The sequence below is a fragment of the Mesocricetus auratus genome, unplaced genomic scaffold (genome assembly GCF_017639785.1).
Source record: "Mesocricetus auratus isolate SY011 unplaced genomic scaffold, BCM_Maur_2.0 Super-Scaffold_100019, whole genome shotgun sequence".
Taxonomy (NCBI): Eukaryota; Metazoa; Chordata; class Mammalia; order Rodentia; family Cricetidae; genus Mesocricetus; species Mesocricetus auratus.
The window spans coordinates 36,964,440-36,983,311 of record NW_024429200.1 but is presented as its reverse complement, the minus strand read 5'-3'; the positions used below and the strand labels follow the sequence as shown (position 1 = coordinate 36,983,311).

General features: G+C 45.1%; 2 protein-coding genes across 8 annotated transcripts in view; one reads left to right on the top strand and one right to left on the bottom strand.

Annotated features, from left to right (window-relative positions):
- The window catches only part of Dmtf1 (cyclin D binding myb like transcription factor 1), a 58,126-nt gene extending 56,683 nt beyond the window's left edge, over positions 1–1,443 (top strand). For all 5 annotated transcript variants that reach the window (XM_005083591.4, XM_005083590.4, XM_040728779.1 and 2 more), the window contains one exon: positions 192–1,443. In XM_005083591.4, the coding sequence (XP_005083648.1) occupies positions 192–301 (110 nt within the window). In that variant the 3' untranslated portion in view covers positions 302–1,443. The remainder of the gene's footprint in view (positions 1–191) is intronic.
- Positions 1,253–18,044, bottom strand: Tmem243 (transmembrane protein 243). Of its 3 annotated transcripts, none has more exons than XM_040728780.1 (5): positions 17,906–18,044; positions 3,995–4,045; positions 2,967–3,071; positions 2,668–2,848; positions 1,684–1,816 (listed from the first exon to the last, which is right to left on the bottom strand). In XM_040728780.1, exons 1-5 carry the CDS (start codon positions 17,981–17,983, stop codon positions 1,776–1,778), a joined length of 456 nt encoding a protein of 151 aa, XP_040584714.1. In that variant the 5' UTR covers positions 17,984–18,044; the 3' UTR covers positions 1,684–1,775. The 3 variants fall into 3 exon arrangements, with proteins under 3 accessions (XP_021090638.1, XP_040584714.1, XP_040584715.1); XM_040728781.1 differs by lacking the exon at positions 17,906–18,044 and adding an exon at positions 7,021–8,589; XM_021234979.2 differs by lacking the exon at positions 2,668–2,848 and having other exon boundaries at positions 1,253–1,816.
- Between the last annotated feature and the right edge of the window lie 828 nt (positions 18,045–18,872).

Sequence of the window (18,872 nt, the reverse complement as noted above, 5' to 3'; positions counted from 1 at the left end):
TACTGTACTAAGACTCTTAATCATGAGCCTGGTAAATAAGGGGGGGAAATCTGGCAGTTTTATCCAGTCTGTTAATCTTGTCTTGGTCTATCAGTTGTTGGCTAAATACTACATGCTGGTAAAACACTTGGGCTGGGTAATAAGTAAAGCACATTTAATACTAACTTTTATTTCAACTTAACTCATTACAGATCCCATATTCCAACATCATCAGGAAGAATCAAATATAATTGGAGCATCTTTAGGCAGTCCTGTTTCTGAAGACTCAAAGGATGTTGAGGACTTGGTAAACTGTCACTAGATTGTCAGAAACAAGAAATACAAGTAAAGACGCCACATCGTTGATACATATCTCCAAAGAAAGGAGCAGTCGCAAGAGCTGTGGTTTGCCATTCCTCTGGCTTGTACGTAGTACCGTGCTTAAGCCATGCACATTGTTGCTGCTGTTACTTTTACCTCCTTTCAGTGTATCATCTGAGGTCCAATTTATGACAATGTGTTATGGAGTATAGGAAGTTTTAATTGCCCAGACCTGTTAAGTTTTTTGTCAAGAGGGAGGAGTTGCATTCACTGCAGCTACCTAAATCACCAAAGCTTAACTGCTCTGGTTTTAGACACTGTACTCTGTCCAGACTCAAGTTGGCCTGGTTATAATTGAGGTTAGTTAACAGTGACCTTCAGAAAGATTGACTTGTGAGTTTAAGACATGGCCAGCATTTAATACAAGAACATGGGAGGAGGTGGTGGTGAAGGTTACTTTGGTTACCCCATTGCTGGCAGTGGGAGCTGACTAAGGAGGGCTACAGAGAAAAGCATTAAAGAGTCAAGAAAATCCACTACAGGTCTTTGTCTTTAACTCTTAAAGGGAATAGGGATGGAGAAACAAAACATACCATAGCAAAGCAGTTACCACCCCTCGTCAGAGACAGCCAGTAGTTTACAGTTAGCACTTTGACCTCATTCAGTGAGGGGAGGGGACATTGTCTGTATCTGGTAACTGTCACTTTTTATTACATGTTTTACTATATCAATTGCCCAGGAAATAGTTGAGGGGTGTTAGAATATGCTGTTCACGTAGTGCATTACCTGTTGGGGGTGCAATATAGCTTCTCCCTCAGGCACTTTTAAAAAACAAAATTTGCTTCTGTGTCAAAAGAAAACAAATCAAGAGTCATTCCTAAGGGTAAAGCCAAAATAAACCTATAGGGCTTTAATGATATGTTCCTTAAAGAAAAGTCCAAAAAGCAGGAAGTGGGGGAAGGAAACTTGTATAAATTATTTTATTTATTATTGTAATTAGGTCTTCACAATCAAAGTTGTCTTTTCACCATCTCTGTTTTATTAATGTGAAACTGTAGTAATAAGCAAAAGTTGGTTGCCTAGGGAACAATAATTGTATATTCAGTTTAACAGAAATAAAAGAATATTTGTCTTAAAATGTAAGATTGAGCCATGCAATTAAATTGTAAAAAAAATTTTTTTCAAAAGTGAAAAGACTTTGCCATTTGAGGGCTGGAATGTTTCAGCTTCTTTAGAAAAGCGGAAATTTATGATACAACTCCCTTGCAAGAGGGAATTCAGAGTTACAATGAACATGAAAATCATGTACCAGACTTCTGCAGAGATTCTTCAGCAAACTTGTTTCCAGCAGTTAATCACATAGTGTCCTGGTAAGTATTTCTTGTTGGCAGCTTCACCTCCCCACATCATGGAAGTACAAGTTTGCACATATACATAACATGATGATAGAAAATAAGATATAGTAAATTAGATTTCTAAATTTCGGTTCTAAGTCTCCTTGTCGATACCAGTAGATCTAAAAGAAGAATCAAATAAGAATTTAAGTAATGACCAACTATAACAATGTAAAATACAACTAATTCTTTTTATATGGATATCATAGAATTTATTGTCCTGAGATAGTCCAGTTAATCATCATTCCTGAGGCCAATGCAGCCATAATTCTTTATGATTCAAGTAGTACTGCATGTGTTTCCATTGTCCAAGATCGTATATATTCCTGTTTTTGTGATGTATTTCATTCTGTGATCAAAGCAGTATACCAATCAAACTAATAAGAAGATGTATCTGGATATAGTTTTAATATTTGAATTACTAGAAGGGCAGGCACTTAGATTTATGTAACTGATTCAGATATAAGAGCTTATGTAAGTAAGTACATAATTTAGCTAGCTCAGCCTTGGTCACTCAGGGCTGCAGAGCATAGGAGACAAGAAAACGTCCAAGTAGATTCGAACCTAGACTAGTTCTTCTTAAGTGTTATGGCTTAAAACCTATGTGGGTTTGGAACAATGTAAGGATTTACTTTTAAAAAATGTTACTGCTTTTTTAAAAATTGTTTTGGAAGTCAAACCCAGGGCTTCTTGTATATTAGAGAATCTCCCACTGAACCTCAGCCTTACCCCAAGGTTTTACTGTTTCATGAATTGAAAGGTAAAACCAACAGATAACCTCTAAATAACACCAAGAACCAACCATTTTTTAGAGGTAGGGTGGGTGCTTTTATCTCCCAAAGAGGTCTGTATTTATAGCCATCTTGTTAAAGATAGAACTACAACTTAATAGCCACAAGTTTCCTGAGAAATGTGATGTTACTTGTCTCCATTTGGGGAAGAACACAGATCCGAGTGACCCATATGTAATTACCCAGAAGTGTTCCTGTCAGACTGTTGGACCCAGTATGTAGTCGCCATGTGCAGATAAGCCCATCTGACTTTGTACCATTTGAAGTATTGTGGCAATTCTTGGGAAACAGTTTTCTTTGGGCTTTTTGAAATCCAGGAGAAAGGGTAATTCTGATTAACCTTGGTAAAACCCAGTAAGTATCCTTGGGGAAGAGAGGTAAAAAAGAGAGGTGCCCTTTTATGTAGATCCAGGAGCTAGAAGTCTGTCCTAAGCACTACCAAGTTCAGCCCTTACAAACACTTAAATTCTGTGGTACTCACAAGTATGCAGGCAGTGATACTACTCAAAGAGATGCAGACAGCAAAAAATATATTCAGTGGTTTGGGAGGTAGTTGAGGGAAAACAAAAGCACTGATCAGTGTTACCTGTATGGAGAGACGTGCAAGGCCTTGAGTAATTCCAAGGTGTAGTTAGACTGAAGCTAGGCAAGTTATTTAACACTTGCAACTTTTCCAGCAAGTACAAAAGAGAGCAAAACCAGTCTCAAAAAGAAGCCTCTTCATTAACAAAGATTAAGCAATCATTTAAATCCCACTGCCAAAATTAATAACTACTAGAAAAAGATCTGATTATCTTGGTATTGTAAATATTCCTACCAGAAGTGAATGCTGTTCACTTTGGCAGAGCATATACTAAAATTGGAACAATACGCAGACTAGAATGGTACAAGAGTGACATGCAAATTTGTGAAACATTCCATTTTTATCAAAACTATCTCCCACAAAATGGTGTGGCACATACTCATTCATAAACTGTTGATATCCTTGTGTCTGTTCTCAGCACTGCCAAGATACTATGGGATTAAATTATCGAATTAGAAGAGAAGGGTGAATACACACAAAGCTGGTTTGGCCTAGTTTTATGACGAATACTAAGCGATAGGTTTCTAATCCCCATTTTGTTTCTACCCTGTATTAAAAAGCAATGGAGAAACGAAGGTTTGTTCTCTTAGCATATTCTTGGTTTTCACATTTTATAAACTATAGCTTTTTACTTTGGTCACACATATTCTGATGTGCTATACATAATTTTACGATACACTGACTCAATTTTTAAACCTGGGAGAGGTAATGGTCAATGGTTAGTGTCACTATCATTTTTACAGATACACTAGGCAGATAAACTTAGCTAACTCAGTTGACTGATTTACTCTTTTAAATTTGACTATGATTGGTATGTCTATATGTTCATGTCCTCTTTAAAGTCTTGTTTTGGGAGGATTGATAATAAAGTTCTCAAAACTGGCCAAGAGTATAAATGCAAATAAATAAATAAGTAAGATACTTACTAGAATCAACAAGATGGTTAAGCTGCCAACAACTAAGTTGATGATTCGGTCCTGAAAGAGACAAGAGTTTGTAAGCTGGATGACTTGGATTTGGGTGCTGCCAGAATGGAAGCCAGATTCTTACAGAATGAAGAGACGGAAGAGCTGGCCCTTTGATATCTTTCAGAGAAAACTGCCAATACAAACGCGAAAAAGTGTAAATGGGGTTCTTAGTTGGTCTAAGTAATAAAAACCCGGAGACAGATACAGAGAAACTGCTGAGACATCAGAGAGAAGGAGCAAGCCACAGCACACCTTACCTCCTTAGTGTCTCAGCAGACAAGAGAGCAAGTTCCTGTCTCTCCCTCCTTACACCCTGTTTCCACCCAGCTACCTCACTTCTGATGGCCTGTACAGACCTCCAGATCTCTATGGTTAGCGAGTGGCAAACTCCATTCTCTGGCCAGTTTTATTTGTACAAGCAAGGTATCACTACAGAAAAGGTTATGGAAAATGAGGCCAACCAAGGAACGCATGTGCTGTTGGGACTGGTATGAGGGGGAAAGGTGTTCAGGCTGCCACCATGGCCTTGGCACCTGACTGATAGTCACATCAAGTGTCACTTGTATACATCTATCTGAAAATATTTGGTACTGCCAAGAAAGAACCCAAATGCCATGCTGGAAGTCCAGTTTTATTATTTTTCTCCAACTTAGTAAGACTCTAATAATATAAACAAACTGAAGAGCCAAGGGCCCTATCCAAGTTTTCTTGTGGTTTTCAGCCCTAACCCAACTATCTCCAAAATCAAACATAACTGTGTTACAGATAATAAGGCTGCCAAGTTCTTTAGAGAGAACAAAGGGCTAGAGTTGTCGCTCAGTAGTACAGCACTTGGTGTGTACAGGGCCCTCGGCCTGATTCCCCAACACCCCATCCCAAGAGAAAAGAAAGTGTATACAAGGCTGGGTTTAAGACTTGACCAGGAAACAGTACTTACATCTTATTTGTGACAAGCCAAAGCTTAGTCCTGAATTTGTATTTGTGGAACAGAGGCTACTGGGATTCAACCCAATAGACTCCCATACCACTTTGGCCCTTGAAAGATTGTTTTTAGTGTCAACAGAAAGGGAGAAACAGCAACAAACTAAAACCTCTCTTCTAGATTCTCTACTTTAGAAAAACACAAATCAAAGTTGTAGGCAAAGCTGGGAGTGTAGGAAAGCCAGGTTTGGGTGTGCCTAATCTATGCAAGGAAAATAACTCCAGATGAAGGCTAGTGACCAAAGGTTAGAAGGAAAAACTGAACTACAAACGCACCCTAATTGCACTAAGAACTCAACAGACCTTACACCACAGCCTACCAAAGTGGATAAGGATTAAGTCTGTACAACTTAATGTGAAAGTTTCAACTGTCTGTTCTGAGAATATCTGCTCTTAGAGATTTTGGTCTTCATACCCTAACAGCTGTCACCAACAGAGATGTACAATACCAAGGTAAGCCAATTTCCAAATGTCACAGCAGCTTGTTGGCCAAAATCAGGAGTGACAAGGGGGGGAAGAAAACAAACAAAACCAATGGAGAGCAACTGAGCAGACTCACAAAGCTTTTAGAAGGGATGGGGTTGACTGGGGACACAGCTTGGTAAAGTGCCTGCCGCACAAGCCAAAAGGACCTGAGTTTGGCTCAAACCCCAGCATTCACATAAAAGGCTGGAGATGAGCCTATGAGTACCTGTTAACTCTAGCTCCAGGGGATTCCACACTCTCTCCTGGCCTCTGGACACAGGAGGGGATGAGGTATAGAGACAAGAGGGTCTATAGAGCTCAATGGCCAGCCAGAGTAGCTGAGTTACCAGACCTTATCTTAAATATATATTGAATGATAAAGGACAACACTGAGCATCAACCTCTAACCTCCAATGTATGCATACATATGTACACCACACATCTAAGGATGAAATTTCAGTATGATTTGCATATGGGAATAGAAGCTCAGGAAAATAAAAAGATTGAGGCCTACCCCCCCAAAAAGTTCCTATTGAACGTTCCATGCTACACAGCATATCCTAAAAGCCACTACTGCAGACAAAGCTGTCAAGTGACAGATGGCACCTCCCAAAGCCTATTAGTAACATATCCTATTGGCCTATTAAGAATAGCATAACTGCTTTGATCATTGTAATGAGAATAGACCTAAATAAAATTTCCCCGCCAAGTATCCCCCTGAATTCACAATTACTGGGTGGCTAAAAATCGGTACTCTCTCCGTTGTTCCTAAGATGAGATGAACTATTCTGGATGTGACAGAAATGCTTCTTAGCAGCCTTTTCTTGCTCCCAGCTGATGCCATGCCTTCGGGTCTCCTGCTATAGACGACCATAAATCCAGGTCAGAAGAACCAGAGTCAATTTGAAACTTTTCACTTCTAATGCTGTATCCAAACCCTGGCTACTCCAGTGTGGAAAAGGGGCAGTTGCATTAGCCTCTCCTAAGAGCCCATTTAAATGCAAAATCAAATCTTGCTTCAGATAGGTTGAGTCAAAATATTTTTAACAAGATCTCTTATGAGCCTTGAGCAAACCCATTTTGAGATTTCAAAGCTTAGGATAGAAATGCTTTGTTCGGGACAAAGATTATATTCCAGGGTTCAGCAGGTTCTTAGAATGATTCAACCACTAGTTAAGGTGTCAAAGAGCATTTAAGGGACACATGGGTTCCAAACCTGAGCTATGTTGTACAGGGTGATAAATGTTGCATTTAAACTTTGTTATTTGTAAGAGAAACTGAAACTCAGGTTTTTCTGGGTCTGCAGCTAGTGTGAATATTTTTCCTAGAAACCATCTCCCTTCATACCGCCCCCCAGATTTTTTTATCCTAATTCTTAGCTTACGTCTGCCACTGTCTAGCTATGTAACCCCTTAAACTCTATCTTGTTTGATAGACCAAAATGGGCTAAGTGATAGTTTCAACAATTTATAATTCTGAATCCACTTCAGACTACACTTGGGTCAGAGTAGGCCTAGTCACCAAGTCCCCAGTCTTGCCTGGTCAGTCATCTCCTACACAGGAAAAGGTACAGGCCCTCAGACTGCACCTCAGGTAGTGATGGCTGTTACAGGACAGGAACATGCCAAGCAGCCAGCAGCTATCACCCACCCTTGGGAGATACCCTGTTGCTATAGAGTTTAGAATGCTAACAAGCATTGTCTTCAACCTTCCATTGCCATGGCAAATTATGCTTCACCTACTCCCAAAGCAGACTTTGTGCTAAACATACAACCCAAGTAACAATAAAAGGATGAAGGCAAGAATTCTAAAGGGGCTTAGATAACATTAAAAAGTGAAGTTCTGCAAAAGGGAAAGACTTTACAGTTGCACCTCAGATATCCACGGTATATGGTTAGTACTTAGATAAGCGTAGGGGTCTTAATTTACACTGCCTATGATTTCAGGCATCTTGAAGTCAAAGGACACTGTTCTCAGATGTATGGCAGCTGAGAGTTTTAATTCTCACTAGTCAGAGTATACATCCTGCCGGATCATCAAGTGAGGCAAACTTTTGGCCCTAGGCAAAATTTGTTGCACAATATAAACATAGATATGGCAAACACAGTATTTCAAAGACAATCAGTTCTCCTCTTAGTCCATAAAGTAAGCTAAAGACACTTTGACAGGTACAATCCCAAATGAGCGAACTGTAACTTGGGAGAAGAAGCGGGTGAGCTGCTCCCAATTCAACTACCTCTCCCCCATAGCCAAACCTAAGACATCACTTCCTCTGGAGATCAACTACCTCTCCCCCATAGCCAAACCTAAGACATCACTTCTCTAGAGATCCGTTCTGGACATCACCCCTCAGGAGAGAGATTCCCACCTCTAACTCCAGAGATCACCCAGACTTCACACTTAATCCATCAAAGTAAGATACACTACTTGTGTGCTTCCCTGACACTGGCAGCTAACTAACAGTGGAAAGACGACCTTCCCTTCATTTTCCTTAAGGCCTCTTCTCCAGTAGAGAGTACTCCTCTCTCACCTGGGACCTGACCTGTCAGCGAGTGTAGCCTCACTGCTTTGTAGGTCAGGCATTTAACAGAACAGCAGAAACTCTGGCCTGGTCCTGTACCTCAGGCCCAACAGCCTCTCAAGTGCTTCCTGGGATGTGTTGATTTCAAGGAAGCAGCAATAAACTCGGGGAATTACAAGGTCAGTTTCTGCTAAGGCAGGAAAAGGCAGTGATTGCCAAGGCTTCATTTTCACATGGCTCCTCCTTATGCAATGTGCTCAGCACTCCCAGGAAGAAAACAGGAAAGGAGGGGGAAAAAAAGGATGCCACACATTCTCCATACTCTTGGAGAAGGTAGGATAGGGGAGCCCTCAGGGAGGGCTGGAGGTTGCCCTGTAGAATTACACCTCTCCCCAGGTTTGTCTGTCTCCACACTGCCCACTTGAATGTTCCTCTTTTTCTACCCCAAAAGCTCACACCCCTGAGTACCATTCCTAGACTCAGTGCCAGGACTTCACCGGGCTGCGTGTTTTCTTTCCCAGGCCAGCATAAGACAATTTTCAGTCACAGCAACTTCTTCCCATCCTCATCTTAACTATCTGCTATGCCAAATCCCCCTCCCCCTAGTCCTTTACCCTCTTCTGCCCCCCAAACTGGACCACATTCACTAACGAGGACATAACCAATCTACTACACCAAGGCTATGATTCGAGGGCCTCTCTTGCAGACTAACTGTGAGCTTAGCAATTCCAGAACTACACAGAAGACTCCATGGAGGATGCATCTTGGGAAACTTGGGCCTAAGCCATGTGATCTAAACCAACTACTACTGGGCACTGGCACTAGGCCTTGATCTGGGTAGTCTAAACTATATTAGTACTTGGCTTATCTCTTCCTCCACATGCCAAAGTTGGGGACAGTAAGGCCAAAGCTGTTTTACTGTCAGATGTTGAGTCACTTCTATATAAGTGAACTTCCTAGGTTTGCGCCGCGGAACATGTTCTCACCCTCCCAGAAGAGCACCTTTTCTGATTCAAGACAAAACCAAGCCATATGCCTGTGGGAGCCACCCCTGCTCACAGGGACTTCACTGTATCTCGTCATACTCGTCTGCCAACCACAATACCCAGAATATGTAAGATGACTGCATGGTAAGGGCAGAAGCCAGGTTCAACACACATCTGTGTTGTCTGTCCTCAGCTAGTCCTTCACTGTGCCCCACACGTCTTACTTTTACTTGACTGCTTCTGACCTCTGCAGAAAGTGGCTGGAAGCTCTCCTTCTTCCCCTCAGGTTCTCAGTCCGATTCCTGAACCCACAGTATCAATCATCTCACAAAACAAAATGCTGGGAGAGAAAGGAGTGTCCACCCCTCCCTCCCCACTCCATCCCTCCTAACGAGGATGTGAACGGGGCCTGTTTTGGGGTCACTCCTGCACCATTCTCATCCTTAATCCATCTCCATTTAACCCGTTCACCTGTCCTCACCGAGGCCCATCACTGGCTTTAAAATCAGAAGAGCTCATTCTGTCATGCTTTTTCTATTGACTAAGATTCCTTGGTGAAGAGTGAACAGAGTGGGTGGGGGCAGGCATGAGAAGTCACTCTGGGGCATGAAATTTGAGAAGCCTCCTTTTGAGGAAAAGCAAGGAAGCATGCAAGAATTTAGAGAGGAATGCTGCAAACAATGTATTCAGCAGTAGCCAAGAATGAAAACAGGAATGAGCCTGGAGAGCTCTGCTCCAGCTTACATAGTGGCATCCTCTCCAAATCTAATGTGGAAACAACCCTCCAGGGCTGATTTAAGAGGTATCGATAACCTTTTGGATCCTGGCATGGTGGTGCACGCCTTTTTTACTTCCAGCACTTGAGAGGCAGAGGCTAGTGGATCTCTGCGGCCATGGCCAACCTAATTTACAGAGCAAGTTCCAGGACAGCCAGGGATACAGAGAAACCCTGTCTGGGAAGAAAAGAGAGGGAGGGGGGAGGAAAGGGGGGATGTCATCTTGGGATGGCGCAGGTGCCCTCCTGCATGGGATCCTCACCCCTCAAAGCCTCTAGCCTTTGCAGCCTTGCTATGTTGAGAACACAGCATTACTCCCCTCTAGGGGGCAGCAACAAGTCACCACCTTGGAGGAAGCCCCCCTCCTGACACCAATCTTGATGTTGCCTTTGTCTTGCACTTCCCAAACTCTTAGAAGAGCTAGAAAATAAGTCTCTGTCCTCTACAAATGACACACCAAGTGGCACATTGTTCCAGGAGCACAACTGTACTAAGAACAAAAAGAACCAGGTAAAGCCCAATAAGCAATGGTAAGAGAAGAAAAGGAACATTCTATCTTCCCTCCAGCACTTACGAGAGAAAAAGACATGACCCAGCACATTTCCTGGGATGTAGTTGTGGACTTCATCGATTTGCACCGAACTCTTCTTGAGATCTGCTATCACTATGCCCAGTTAAAATTCTACTTCTGCCTCTAGGTCAAGGCGCAGAGTCTGACCTGACATCCTTGAGAGCTCCAGCTATGCAAAGGGACATTCTGACACCTATCACTACTCACCTGCCTGTCCCACACTTCCTTCAATGTCTCTGGATACCGGGTACTGTTAGTAAGGAAGCAAAGCAATGTGTTACCATGCATAGCCCACTAGAGAACTCCCCACCGTCACCTAGAGCGAGGGAGTCAGACCTGAGCCACACCCTGCTTCCACATTTCCCAGACTTAAGGGTTCTAATGCTACAAGCTAGAGATGGGTTTTCAGAAACTACTTTGCGACAGCCTCCAAAACAATACAGAGAACCCTGTCTCCAAGAAAAAAAGAAATCACTTGGCTTTTCTTCCAGTCGCAGAGAAAAACGTCATGTCATTCAAGCTCTAGAAAGCTGGGTGAGACAGCCCTGAGGAAAGTTCCCTGAGAAGATATGAAATGTGGGAGGGTTCCTGCTGTGCCCTGACAGTGTTTCTTGTGAGCTGTATGGCTCTGCCTAAATGGGGCATTCCTACTGGATGATAACCAGAGACAGCAGGGGGCGGGAGGAACATTCACATGAGTGGAAATGAGACTCCTGCCTCACTGGCTAACTCTAGGGAACAGTGAGCTCTCTGCCCGTTGGTACAACCTTCCCAAGACTTCCCAAGGAAACAGCACTCAACAGAACCGCAAGGAGTAGCAATTCATGGACAGGGATCTCCAGAATGCAGGTGCCCAGGCATAGACACAGTCCTTTAATCCCAGCACTCAGGAGACAGAGGCAGGCTGATCTCTCTGAGTTTGAGGCCAGCCTGGTCTACATAGTTCAACCACAGCCAAGGCTATGTAGACCCTGTCTCAAGAATAAAATTTTAAAAATGTGTGCGACAGTGTCACACATTTTGCACTGCTATGCATGAATATGAATCCAAAATTTCTTCTTTGTTTTGATCAAGACAAAGTTCACAGACATTTGTTAATTTTCCCTTCTTTCATCATATTCACATTTTGAAGCACCTTCAGGTTATAAATATTTTTGTACATCCATCCATCCTAGCAGATTCTCCTCACAGACACCTGAAATAGATTATGGTCATTGAAGCCCCATTTATGGAAATCAAAGCAAAAACAGAGCACAAACACAGTCCACATGTTTAAGGGGAGAGAAACAACTAGAGTTGTTACCCACAGAAGCTCACTAATATGTGCAGCCAAGCTTCAGAATGGCAGACTGCTAAATACTGAGGCAGAGTCCTGACGATGTGATTTACAAGCCTTCTTCATAAGTCACTTAACTTTTAAAATGTTATGTACAACTTGCTAGGTTACTGGAAGGATTAGGAAATGAAAGTCCCTACAACAGAATGGTTGTCATTCAATGGTAAAAGGTGGCCTGTTCAGGTGGCCATATCTAATGAGAAGTCTTCAGTGATTGATTTAGTGACTCCTCCGTGCTTAGCCCCAATTTCTACAGCAGCCAGTAACTTTAAATTCGTTTCACTTCCCATACAAACACTCAAGTTTGCCAACAATCTGAGCTCAGAAAATACTGTTACCACATATCTATACATGACCTGCATCTGACCATAAAAGAAATAATTATTCAGCTCATGAGAACCAGGCAATTACCACATCTGAGCAAAAGTCCAGTTTTTCCAGAGAACAGTAAACCATTAAAACTTTTTGAGAGGCCAGGCTTGGTTTGTTTCTTACACCCATTTACTACCGGCCTCTGCTATATATACTTCAACAGGAAGAGAGACAGTAATTGAATTGCCTGAGAGTTTAAAACACGACTTCCTGTTTGGGCAACCAGTGAACCCAAGTTTCTGAACAGAGAAACCTTTGCATTCTGTTGTTTTAGAATCTCCCAAGAATACAGGTTATTTGGGGATGATTCTAACCCTCACATCACTTAAAACTTAATACACTTAAAACCACACACAGGATGAGTCCCTTCACTTAGGGACCACACTCAGAAGAAGTCACGTTCCTGTGCCAGGGTGCCTCTCTTAACCAGATTTGTTGGAGAGAAGCAAGGACAGAAGCACAAAATTGAGAGGCAGTTAGCTGTAAGGCCAACAAGACAGCTCAGTGAGTACAAAAAGCACTTGCCACACAAGCCTGACATCCTGAGTTCAATCCCCAGAAGGGAAAGAAGCAGGAGGTAGCTCCAAAGGTCAGAGGAGAAATGCGACCTCAATGGAGCTGGTACACAGCCAGGTACAACCAGTACAGCTCAACCCTCTCCGGATGTCCTCTGCAGAGCTTTGCAAACATTTGATGCCTGGCAGAGGCCCATCCCCAAAGACCCCAATTCCACTGATCTTGACACAGGAGGAAGAAAACTTACAGAGTAGAAAGGGAAAAGTCACTGCATTCATTTGTCCAGAACTGCAACTTTGGCACAAGGAACTGAAAGAGATTTGGCAGGCTAGCTGAGAAAAGACAAACTGTTTGCAGTCCCTTGGCAACTAGCGCTCCTTCGAGGGAGACAGAGCTGTGCTCATGGTATCACAGAAATTAGCTGTCAAGAGAATCTAGAAGCTTACACTCCTCAGAGGGAAGCTTTGTGGGATCCTGAGCAAGAGAGGCAGCAAAGTCCTTAAGCGGGGAAAAAGAAACCAAAAAAATTTTTAAAGGGGCTAAAATGACACAAATAGCATTCTAATTTTACATTCGAATATTCCTAGTTCAAACAATTAGGACTAAAAGTAATGAAAAAAAATCTTGGTTTTGCTACTTGTTTGCTTACTTATTTACTGAAGGATGTGGGAAGGGGAATTTGCTCTCAGAACCAAGTTATCTAAGCCTCAGAGTCCACAAACCTCTATAGAGCATATCTCCTTTCTCATTGCTATCAGCTATAGAGTGCACCGTAGTAACTCCTCATCCTTGCGTTCCAACACAAGGAACAAAATGTCACTGCTTTTCTTAGATTAACTGCATACTTGAGATCAGTGGCCGTCACTGGAACACATTCATCTGGGAACCATTTTATATTACATCCCACCCACCAAGTGAAGATCTGTCCTCAGCCCATCTGCATTAGCTGTGGGGAAATGTTTTGCTTTCTCCCACCAAAAAAAAAAAATCACTGTCCTCTTCGCACCCAGGTCTACCCAGCCTAGACGGCTGAAACTGATACCTAGCAGCCAACTACAAAGTCAAGAAACAATGACACTCAACCCTGGACAACTTACTGCCCTTCTACTGTAGAGACTGGTGTTTGTTTGGTTTTTCTTTGTTTTGTTTTTCAAGACAGGGTTTCTCTGTGTAGCTCTGGCTGTCCTGGAACTCACTTTGTAGACCAGGCTGGCCTGGAACTCACAGAGATCCACCTGTCTCTGCCTCCCAAGTGCTGGGAATAAAGGCGTGTGCTACTACTACATGGTGAGACAGGTGTGATGGGGAAGTCCTGTGTGTATGTCAATAAAGCACTGTTGGCCAATAGGGAAGCAACATAGGTGGGACTAGGAGTCCAGGAGGACTCTGGGTAGGAGAAACACAGGAAGTCAAGATGTAGCCCACCAGAGAAGTAAGATGTCCAAAACTTTTCTCCGGTAAGAGAAATACTTAGATTAACAATTATGGGATAAATACTTAGTCAGAGCTAGCCAGTGAGAAACAAGCAATGCCAACAGCTTCATAATTAATACAACGTCTTGTGTGTTATTTGGGGACTGCAACGTGGCAGAACCCAGGCGACTGGCGGGGGGGGCAAAGTTGCAGACAAGAAAAAAGCTTCTCTCTACACAGGTGTTTTTCTAAAACCACGGAGGACTATCTCCAGAGGAGCAAAGAACGAGTCTTAGGTCCACCATAAAGCATCCTATAGAACCGTGTCTTGGAATGTTCTCTCAGTGAGGGGAGAACTAGGTAAGACACTACTATGGCTAAAAGGCCACACCACCAATCGGAAGAACAACTCACCCACCCTCATCAACTAGTATCAGAGAGAAGATCAGCACATCAGACTTCTAAAAGTCCCACGGCAAAAGAAGGCACTCATAAACTGGGCTACAAACTGCAATGGTGATCCACCAGCTTTGGAACATGCAGTCCAAATGATGGGATTGGTGGCATTTGGTTAGTACCTGAAATGTGGCCAATCTAAACTGAAACAGACTCCAAGCATAAAACACACACTGAACATCAAAGACACAGTACAAAACATTTTAAATCTTAATTTATCCTGATTATATGCTGAAACAATGGATTATGGGTTTAAATATTTGGTAGGTGTACAAAGACATTCTGAATTATTACATATAAGGCTCGAGGTTGATATTGGGGATAAAACACACAAGACCTTATGTGTTAGCAAGTGCTCTAGCACTGGGCTGAAGTCTTCTGGGTGCTTTGGTTAGTTGAGTGGGGATGGGGCTTGAGGGGTGGGGCAGGGAGTGTTGTGAGTTGACCTAACCTTTGTGCCTGCTAGGACCACACTGCTTTTGTGGTTCATATGTGGGTAGTGCTCTTTTAGAAAGTACAAAAACTACAACACGGGCTTAGAAACATCCCATATGTAGTATTCTGCTCTCTGTCATACTTAGTTTTGGTTTTCATCTGAAAGAAATGTACTATGCAACAGAACTTAATGTTTCTGTTAGAAACAGGGTCCCACATATATCTCAGACTGGCCTGGAGCTACATAAACTAGGCTGGCCTCTGACTCGCAGCAATGTAACTATCTCCTTGCTGAGAAGAAACGGTTTCAAACCGTGAAAAGATCTGTTTGATATCCTGACCGGGACTGATAACATTTTAAAGGTATTAGTGAGGTGTAGCGTCTTATAAAAGATGAGTGTCACTCCCTCTGTCAGTGTCCCTCAAACGTAACAAGAACTGTTCTGATGGCTCCATCTATGCAGCCGTTCCCAAACGTCACGGTGAAGACTGAGTAAATGTGTAATTCCAGTCACTGAACTCACTGTGACCATTCAGTAGGGAGGGCCTACCATCCTTCAGACCTGCCCACCTGCATGCTGTCAAGGCCCACCGGGTTATGTTCCTTCAGACTGCGGTGTCACGAGTCCAAACTCACTTCTTGACCTGGGGCAACCACTTCACCCCATTTCCTGGGAAATAGCAACAAGTATGTGAATGTCTACAGTGTGCCAAGAGTGTTTCACACTAAGTTACTATTCACCTCACTGTCTCCCTCACAAAACGGAACTGTCAGAAGACTGCCAGAGAAGTAGCGTGTGACTGAACAAACAACCCTGTGAAGTTCACTTCCTTAGACGTACACCAGAAACAAACCTCCCCTCTCATAAGGGCACTGATGATCAAACAAGAGAAAGCTGAGTGCCCTCCAGACTCCCCTCTGTCTGGGCTTCAGTCCTCCTTACCTTAAAAATTAGGGATTACACCATATAACTGCCAGCCTATAGTACACCTATAACTGTGAGCCTGTACACTATCGGTTGTTTTAAAGAAATAAGATTTTTTTTCTGGTAAACCATAGTTCACTATTATCAAGTTTCCACTTAAGTGACTACTGTGTCTAGTTTCTGGGCATCTGAAAAGGAGTAAGCCAGAGATGCCCACACGCAAGGGAGAGAGTGAAAATCCCCGAGACTCCTCCAGTTCCAGCAGTCCAAAGGAACGGCTGTACTGCAATGTGTCTTAGCGCTAATGAGGTAGGTTAATTGCCCCCCTAGCCTACAAATAAAGTCTTTATTGTAAACAAAGACAAATGCTTCTCCTTCACGTTAGGCATCTCAATTCATTGGAAACACGTTTGTCTCATGCCAAACCATGGATCCCTTTCCTGTCTCCACTCCACGGAATTTATATGCAATGGCCCCATCTACCTCAAGAGGCAATCTGGGTGATGCAGCTGTAAGAGAGTTGTAATGATAGATTATTCTTACATTTCTCCTTGGGTCGCCACAGCTATGATGTTTAAAGCTGCCTACATAGTGCAGAGCACTCCACTCAATACACACTTGGACTCAGGTGTCTCATGAACGGAGACATATTTGGATTCTGATGTCCTTGGATGGGTTTCAAATGGATGAGGGATGGCAGGAAACTTTCAAGCATTAGGCAGTGGGCTGGTCAATAACATCAATTATTTCTCAACGTCTACATAGTTGTTAGGAGGTTTAGCTGTTTTGCTTTTGAAGCTTCTGGTTTTGTGTTGGGGTTCAGGGTTGCACTATGTACCTTGAACCCCTGAGATCAAGTGCTCCTTCCACCCCAGACTCCCCAGTGCTGAAACTAACACAGCGACTCACTTGTGTGTGTCTGCACAAGTCTACAAGTCCATCGGGCAATTCAGTGCCACTGTATTACAGGGTCTATGGAGTCCAAAGGGGTCTCAATCGCTCAGACTCCTCAAAGGATATGTGCAGGAGATAATGCTTTGGGGACAGTTGTCTGAATTTTCTATACAAATGCAACCAGTTTCTCTTTGTACCGAAAACACATTTCCCCTGTGCTGTGACATAGGACACATCCACCTGTATCTTCTATTCCTGGCCACTCTCCTTCAATGCCCAGGACCCGATTTGTAACGAATGCTTACTAATGTGTGCACTGAACTATAGCACAGTGAGCTGGGATTCTGTAGAGCCACAAGAATCGGGACGTCGATCTTAAATATTTTATTAAAAAAATACTCCAAAATAAAGCAAAATCTATGTGGGATTTAGGCAGGCTGGCAGCTTCCAAATTCAGGGTGGTGCCCCTGACGGCCAGGTGGAGAAGTTCTCTCTATGGACACTACAGGCTCTTCCCCAAATGTAAGAAATCCAAGGTCTGCACTAGGCGAGGTAACTTTGGAAAGGCTGACAGCCCTTTATCAGGGGTCAATGGTCACCGGTGCCATTTACAAGTGAGGGAACAAACAGCCGGTTAATCTTACCCAGAAGTCTCGAAGTTAATGCTGAGTACAGAGAGCTCTTCGGTTGTTGGCCAGAAGCATTACCTAATCGAGAGCTCTTTGAAAAGTGTCATACTCTTTGCTTATTTGGGCGCCGGAACCCTTAGATCACCTCCCGGAAAGGTGGCCAACACCCACCCTCACATAACTGCTCCACGGCCTCAGCAAGGACCCCTTAACGGCTCTAAGTGCACACGGATCAGAGGCAACCCTGAGCTCTAGGCGGGAAGCCGCACACCTGAAGCCCAGCTCGGAAAGTGCGGTTGTGCAACCCTCGCGGGCGCCCCCCTCCCTCCACCCCTCCCTCCCTCCCTCCACAGTGGGGCCCCCGCACTCCTGTGAAGGGCTTCCCGCAAACCGCCCAGAACTTTCTGGACGCTCCTCCACTCCAAGCTGCTCTTGGAGACAGACGAGTGCAGGGCAAACATCCCGAGAGGCAGGCGGCTGGCAGGGCCAGCTCTCTCCACTCCCAAGCCCACTCCAGGCCCGCGGCAGGAGCCAGGGGCGGAGGGGGGCGGGACGGGCGCTCGCGGGCCCCGGGCCCCACTCCCGCGCTCACCTTGGCAGACGTCTCCCCGAACAGAGGTCTGTTGTCCAGGCCGCTGGTCCCGTAGGTCCGGGTAGTAAAATCCTCCATCTTGGGGCTGCTTCTCTCGTCCCCGGCCGCTCAAAAGCGAGTCCGCATCAGCTCGCCGAGTCCGGACGCCCGCCCGCCCCTCACGGTGCACGCCGGGCCCTGGCCCTGGGGGGGGAGGGGAGGGGAGGCGGGAAATCCCGACGGGGCGACTGTCACTCCCGGGGGCCGCGGCCGCTCCGCCTCAGCCCCGCCGTCCTCATCCTCCAGCGGCTGCCGCAGGAAGTGAAAAGCAACAAACTGCGCTTGGCCGACGCCCCAGCCGCCCCCAATCTCCGCCGGGCTCGGCGGGGGACAAAGTTTGCCCCGGCCCGAGTCCCCCCGCGCGGCGCGCGGCCGGGAGTGAAGTTGCGGAGCGAGCGCCCTCCCTTCCCCCCGGCCCCCCGCACGCCTCCCGGGGTTCCGGGGAGAGCTTGGCATCCGACCCGCTCCGCGTCCCGTCCCCGCGTCCCCCGCGCTCCCCGCAGCCCCGGCTGCGCCCGCAGGGCCAGACCTCGGCGTCCCCGGGCCACGGGCGCGCGCGCGAGCGGCGGATCCCTGGCGGAGCCACGCACGGCTCCTCGACGCCGGCGGGACCCCCGGCACCGCGCGGCGAGTCCCCCAGCGATCCCGGACCCGCGGCCACCGTCGCAAACCGGTCGGGCCCGCCCAGACCGCGTCACGGCTCAGGCAGCCAATCCCACGGGCAGAGACGCCGCCTCGGCGGCCGAGCTTTCTTTGCAGAGGTGCGGGCTCCGCGGCCACGCGTTTCTCCGTTTCTCCGCCTCCGGGCCGTGAGCGGCTGCGCCCTGCACGTGGCCAAAGCGCGGTGCCGAAGACACCTAGAATATCGGCGTCTTCTAAAAGTGGTCTGCTCTGGGCACTCCGGCGTTCGGATTTGGAGACTTTTTTT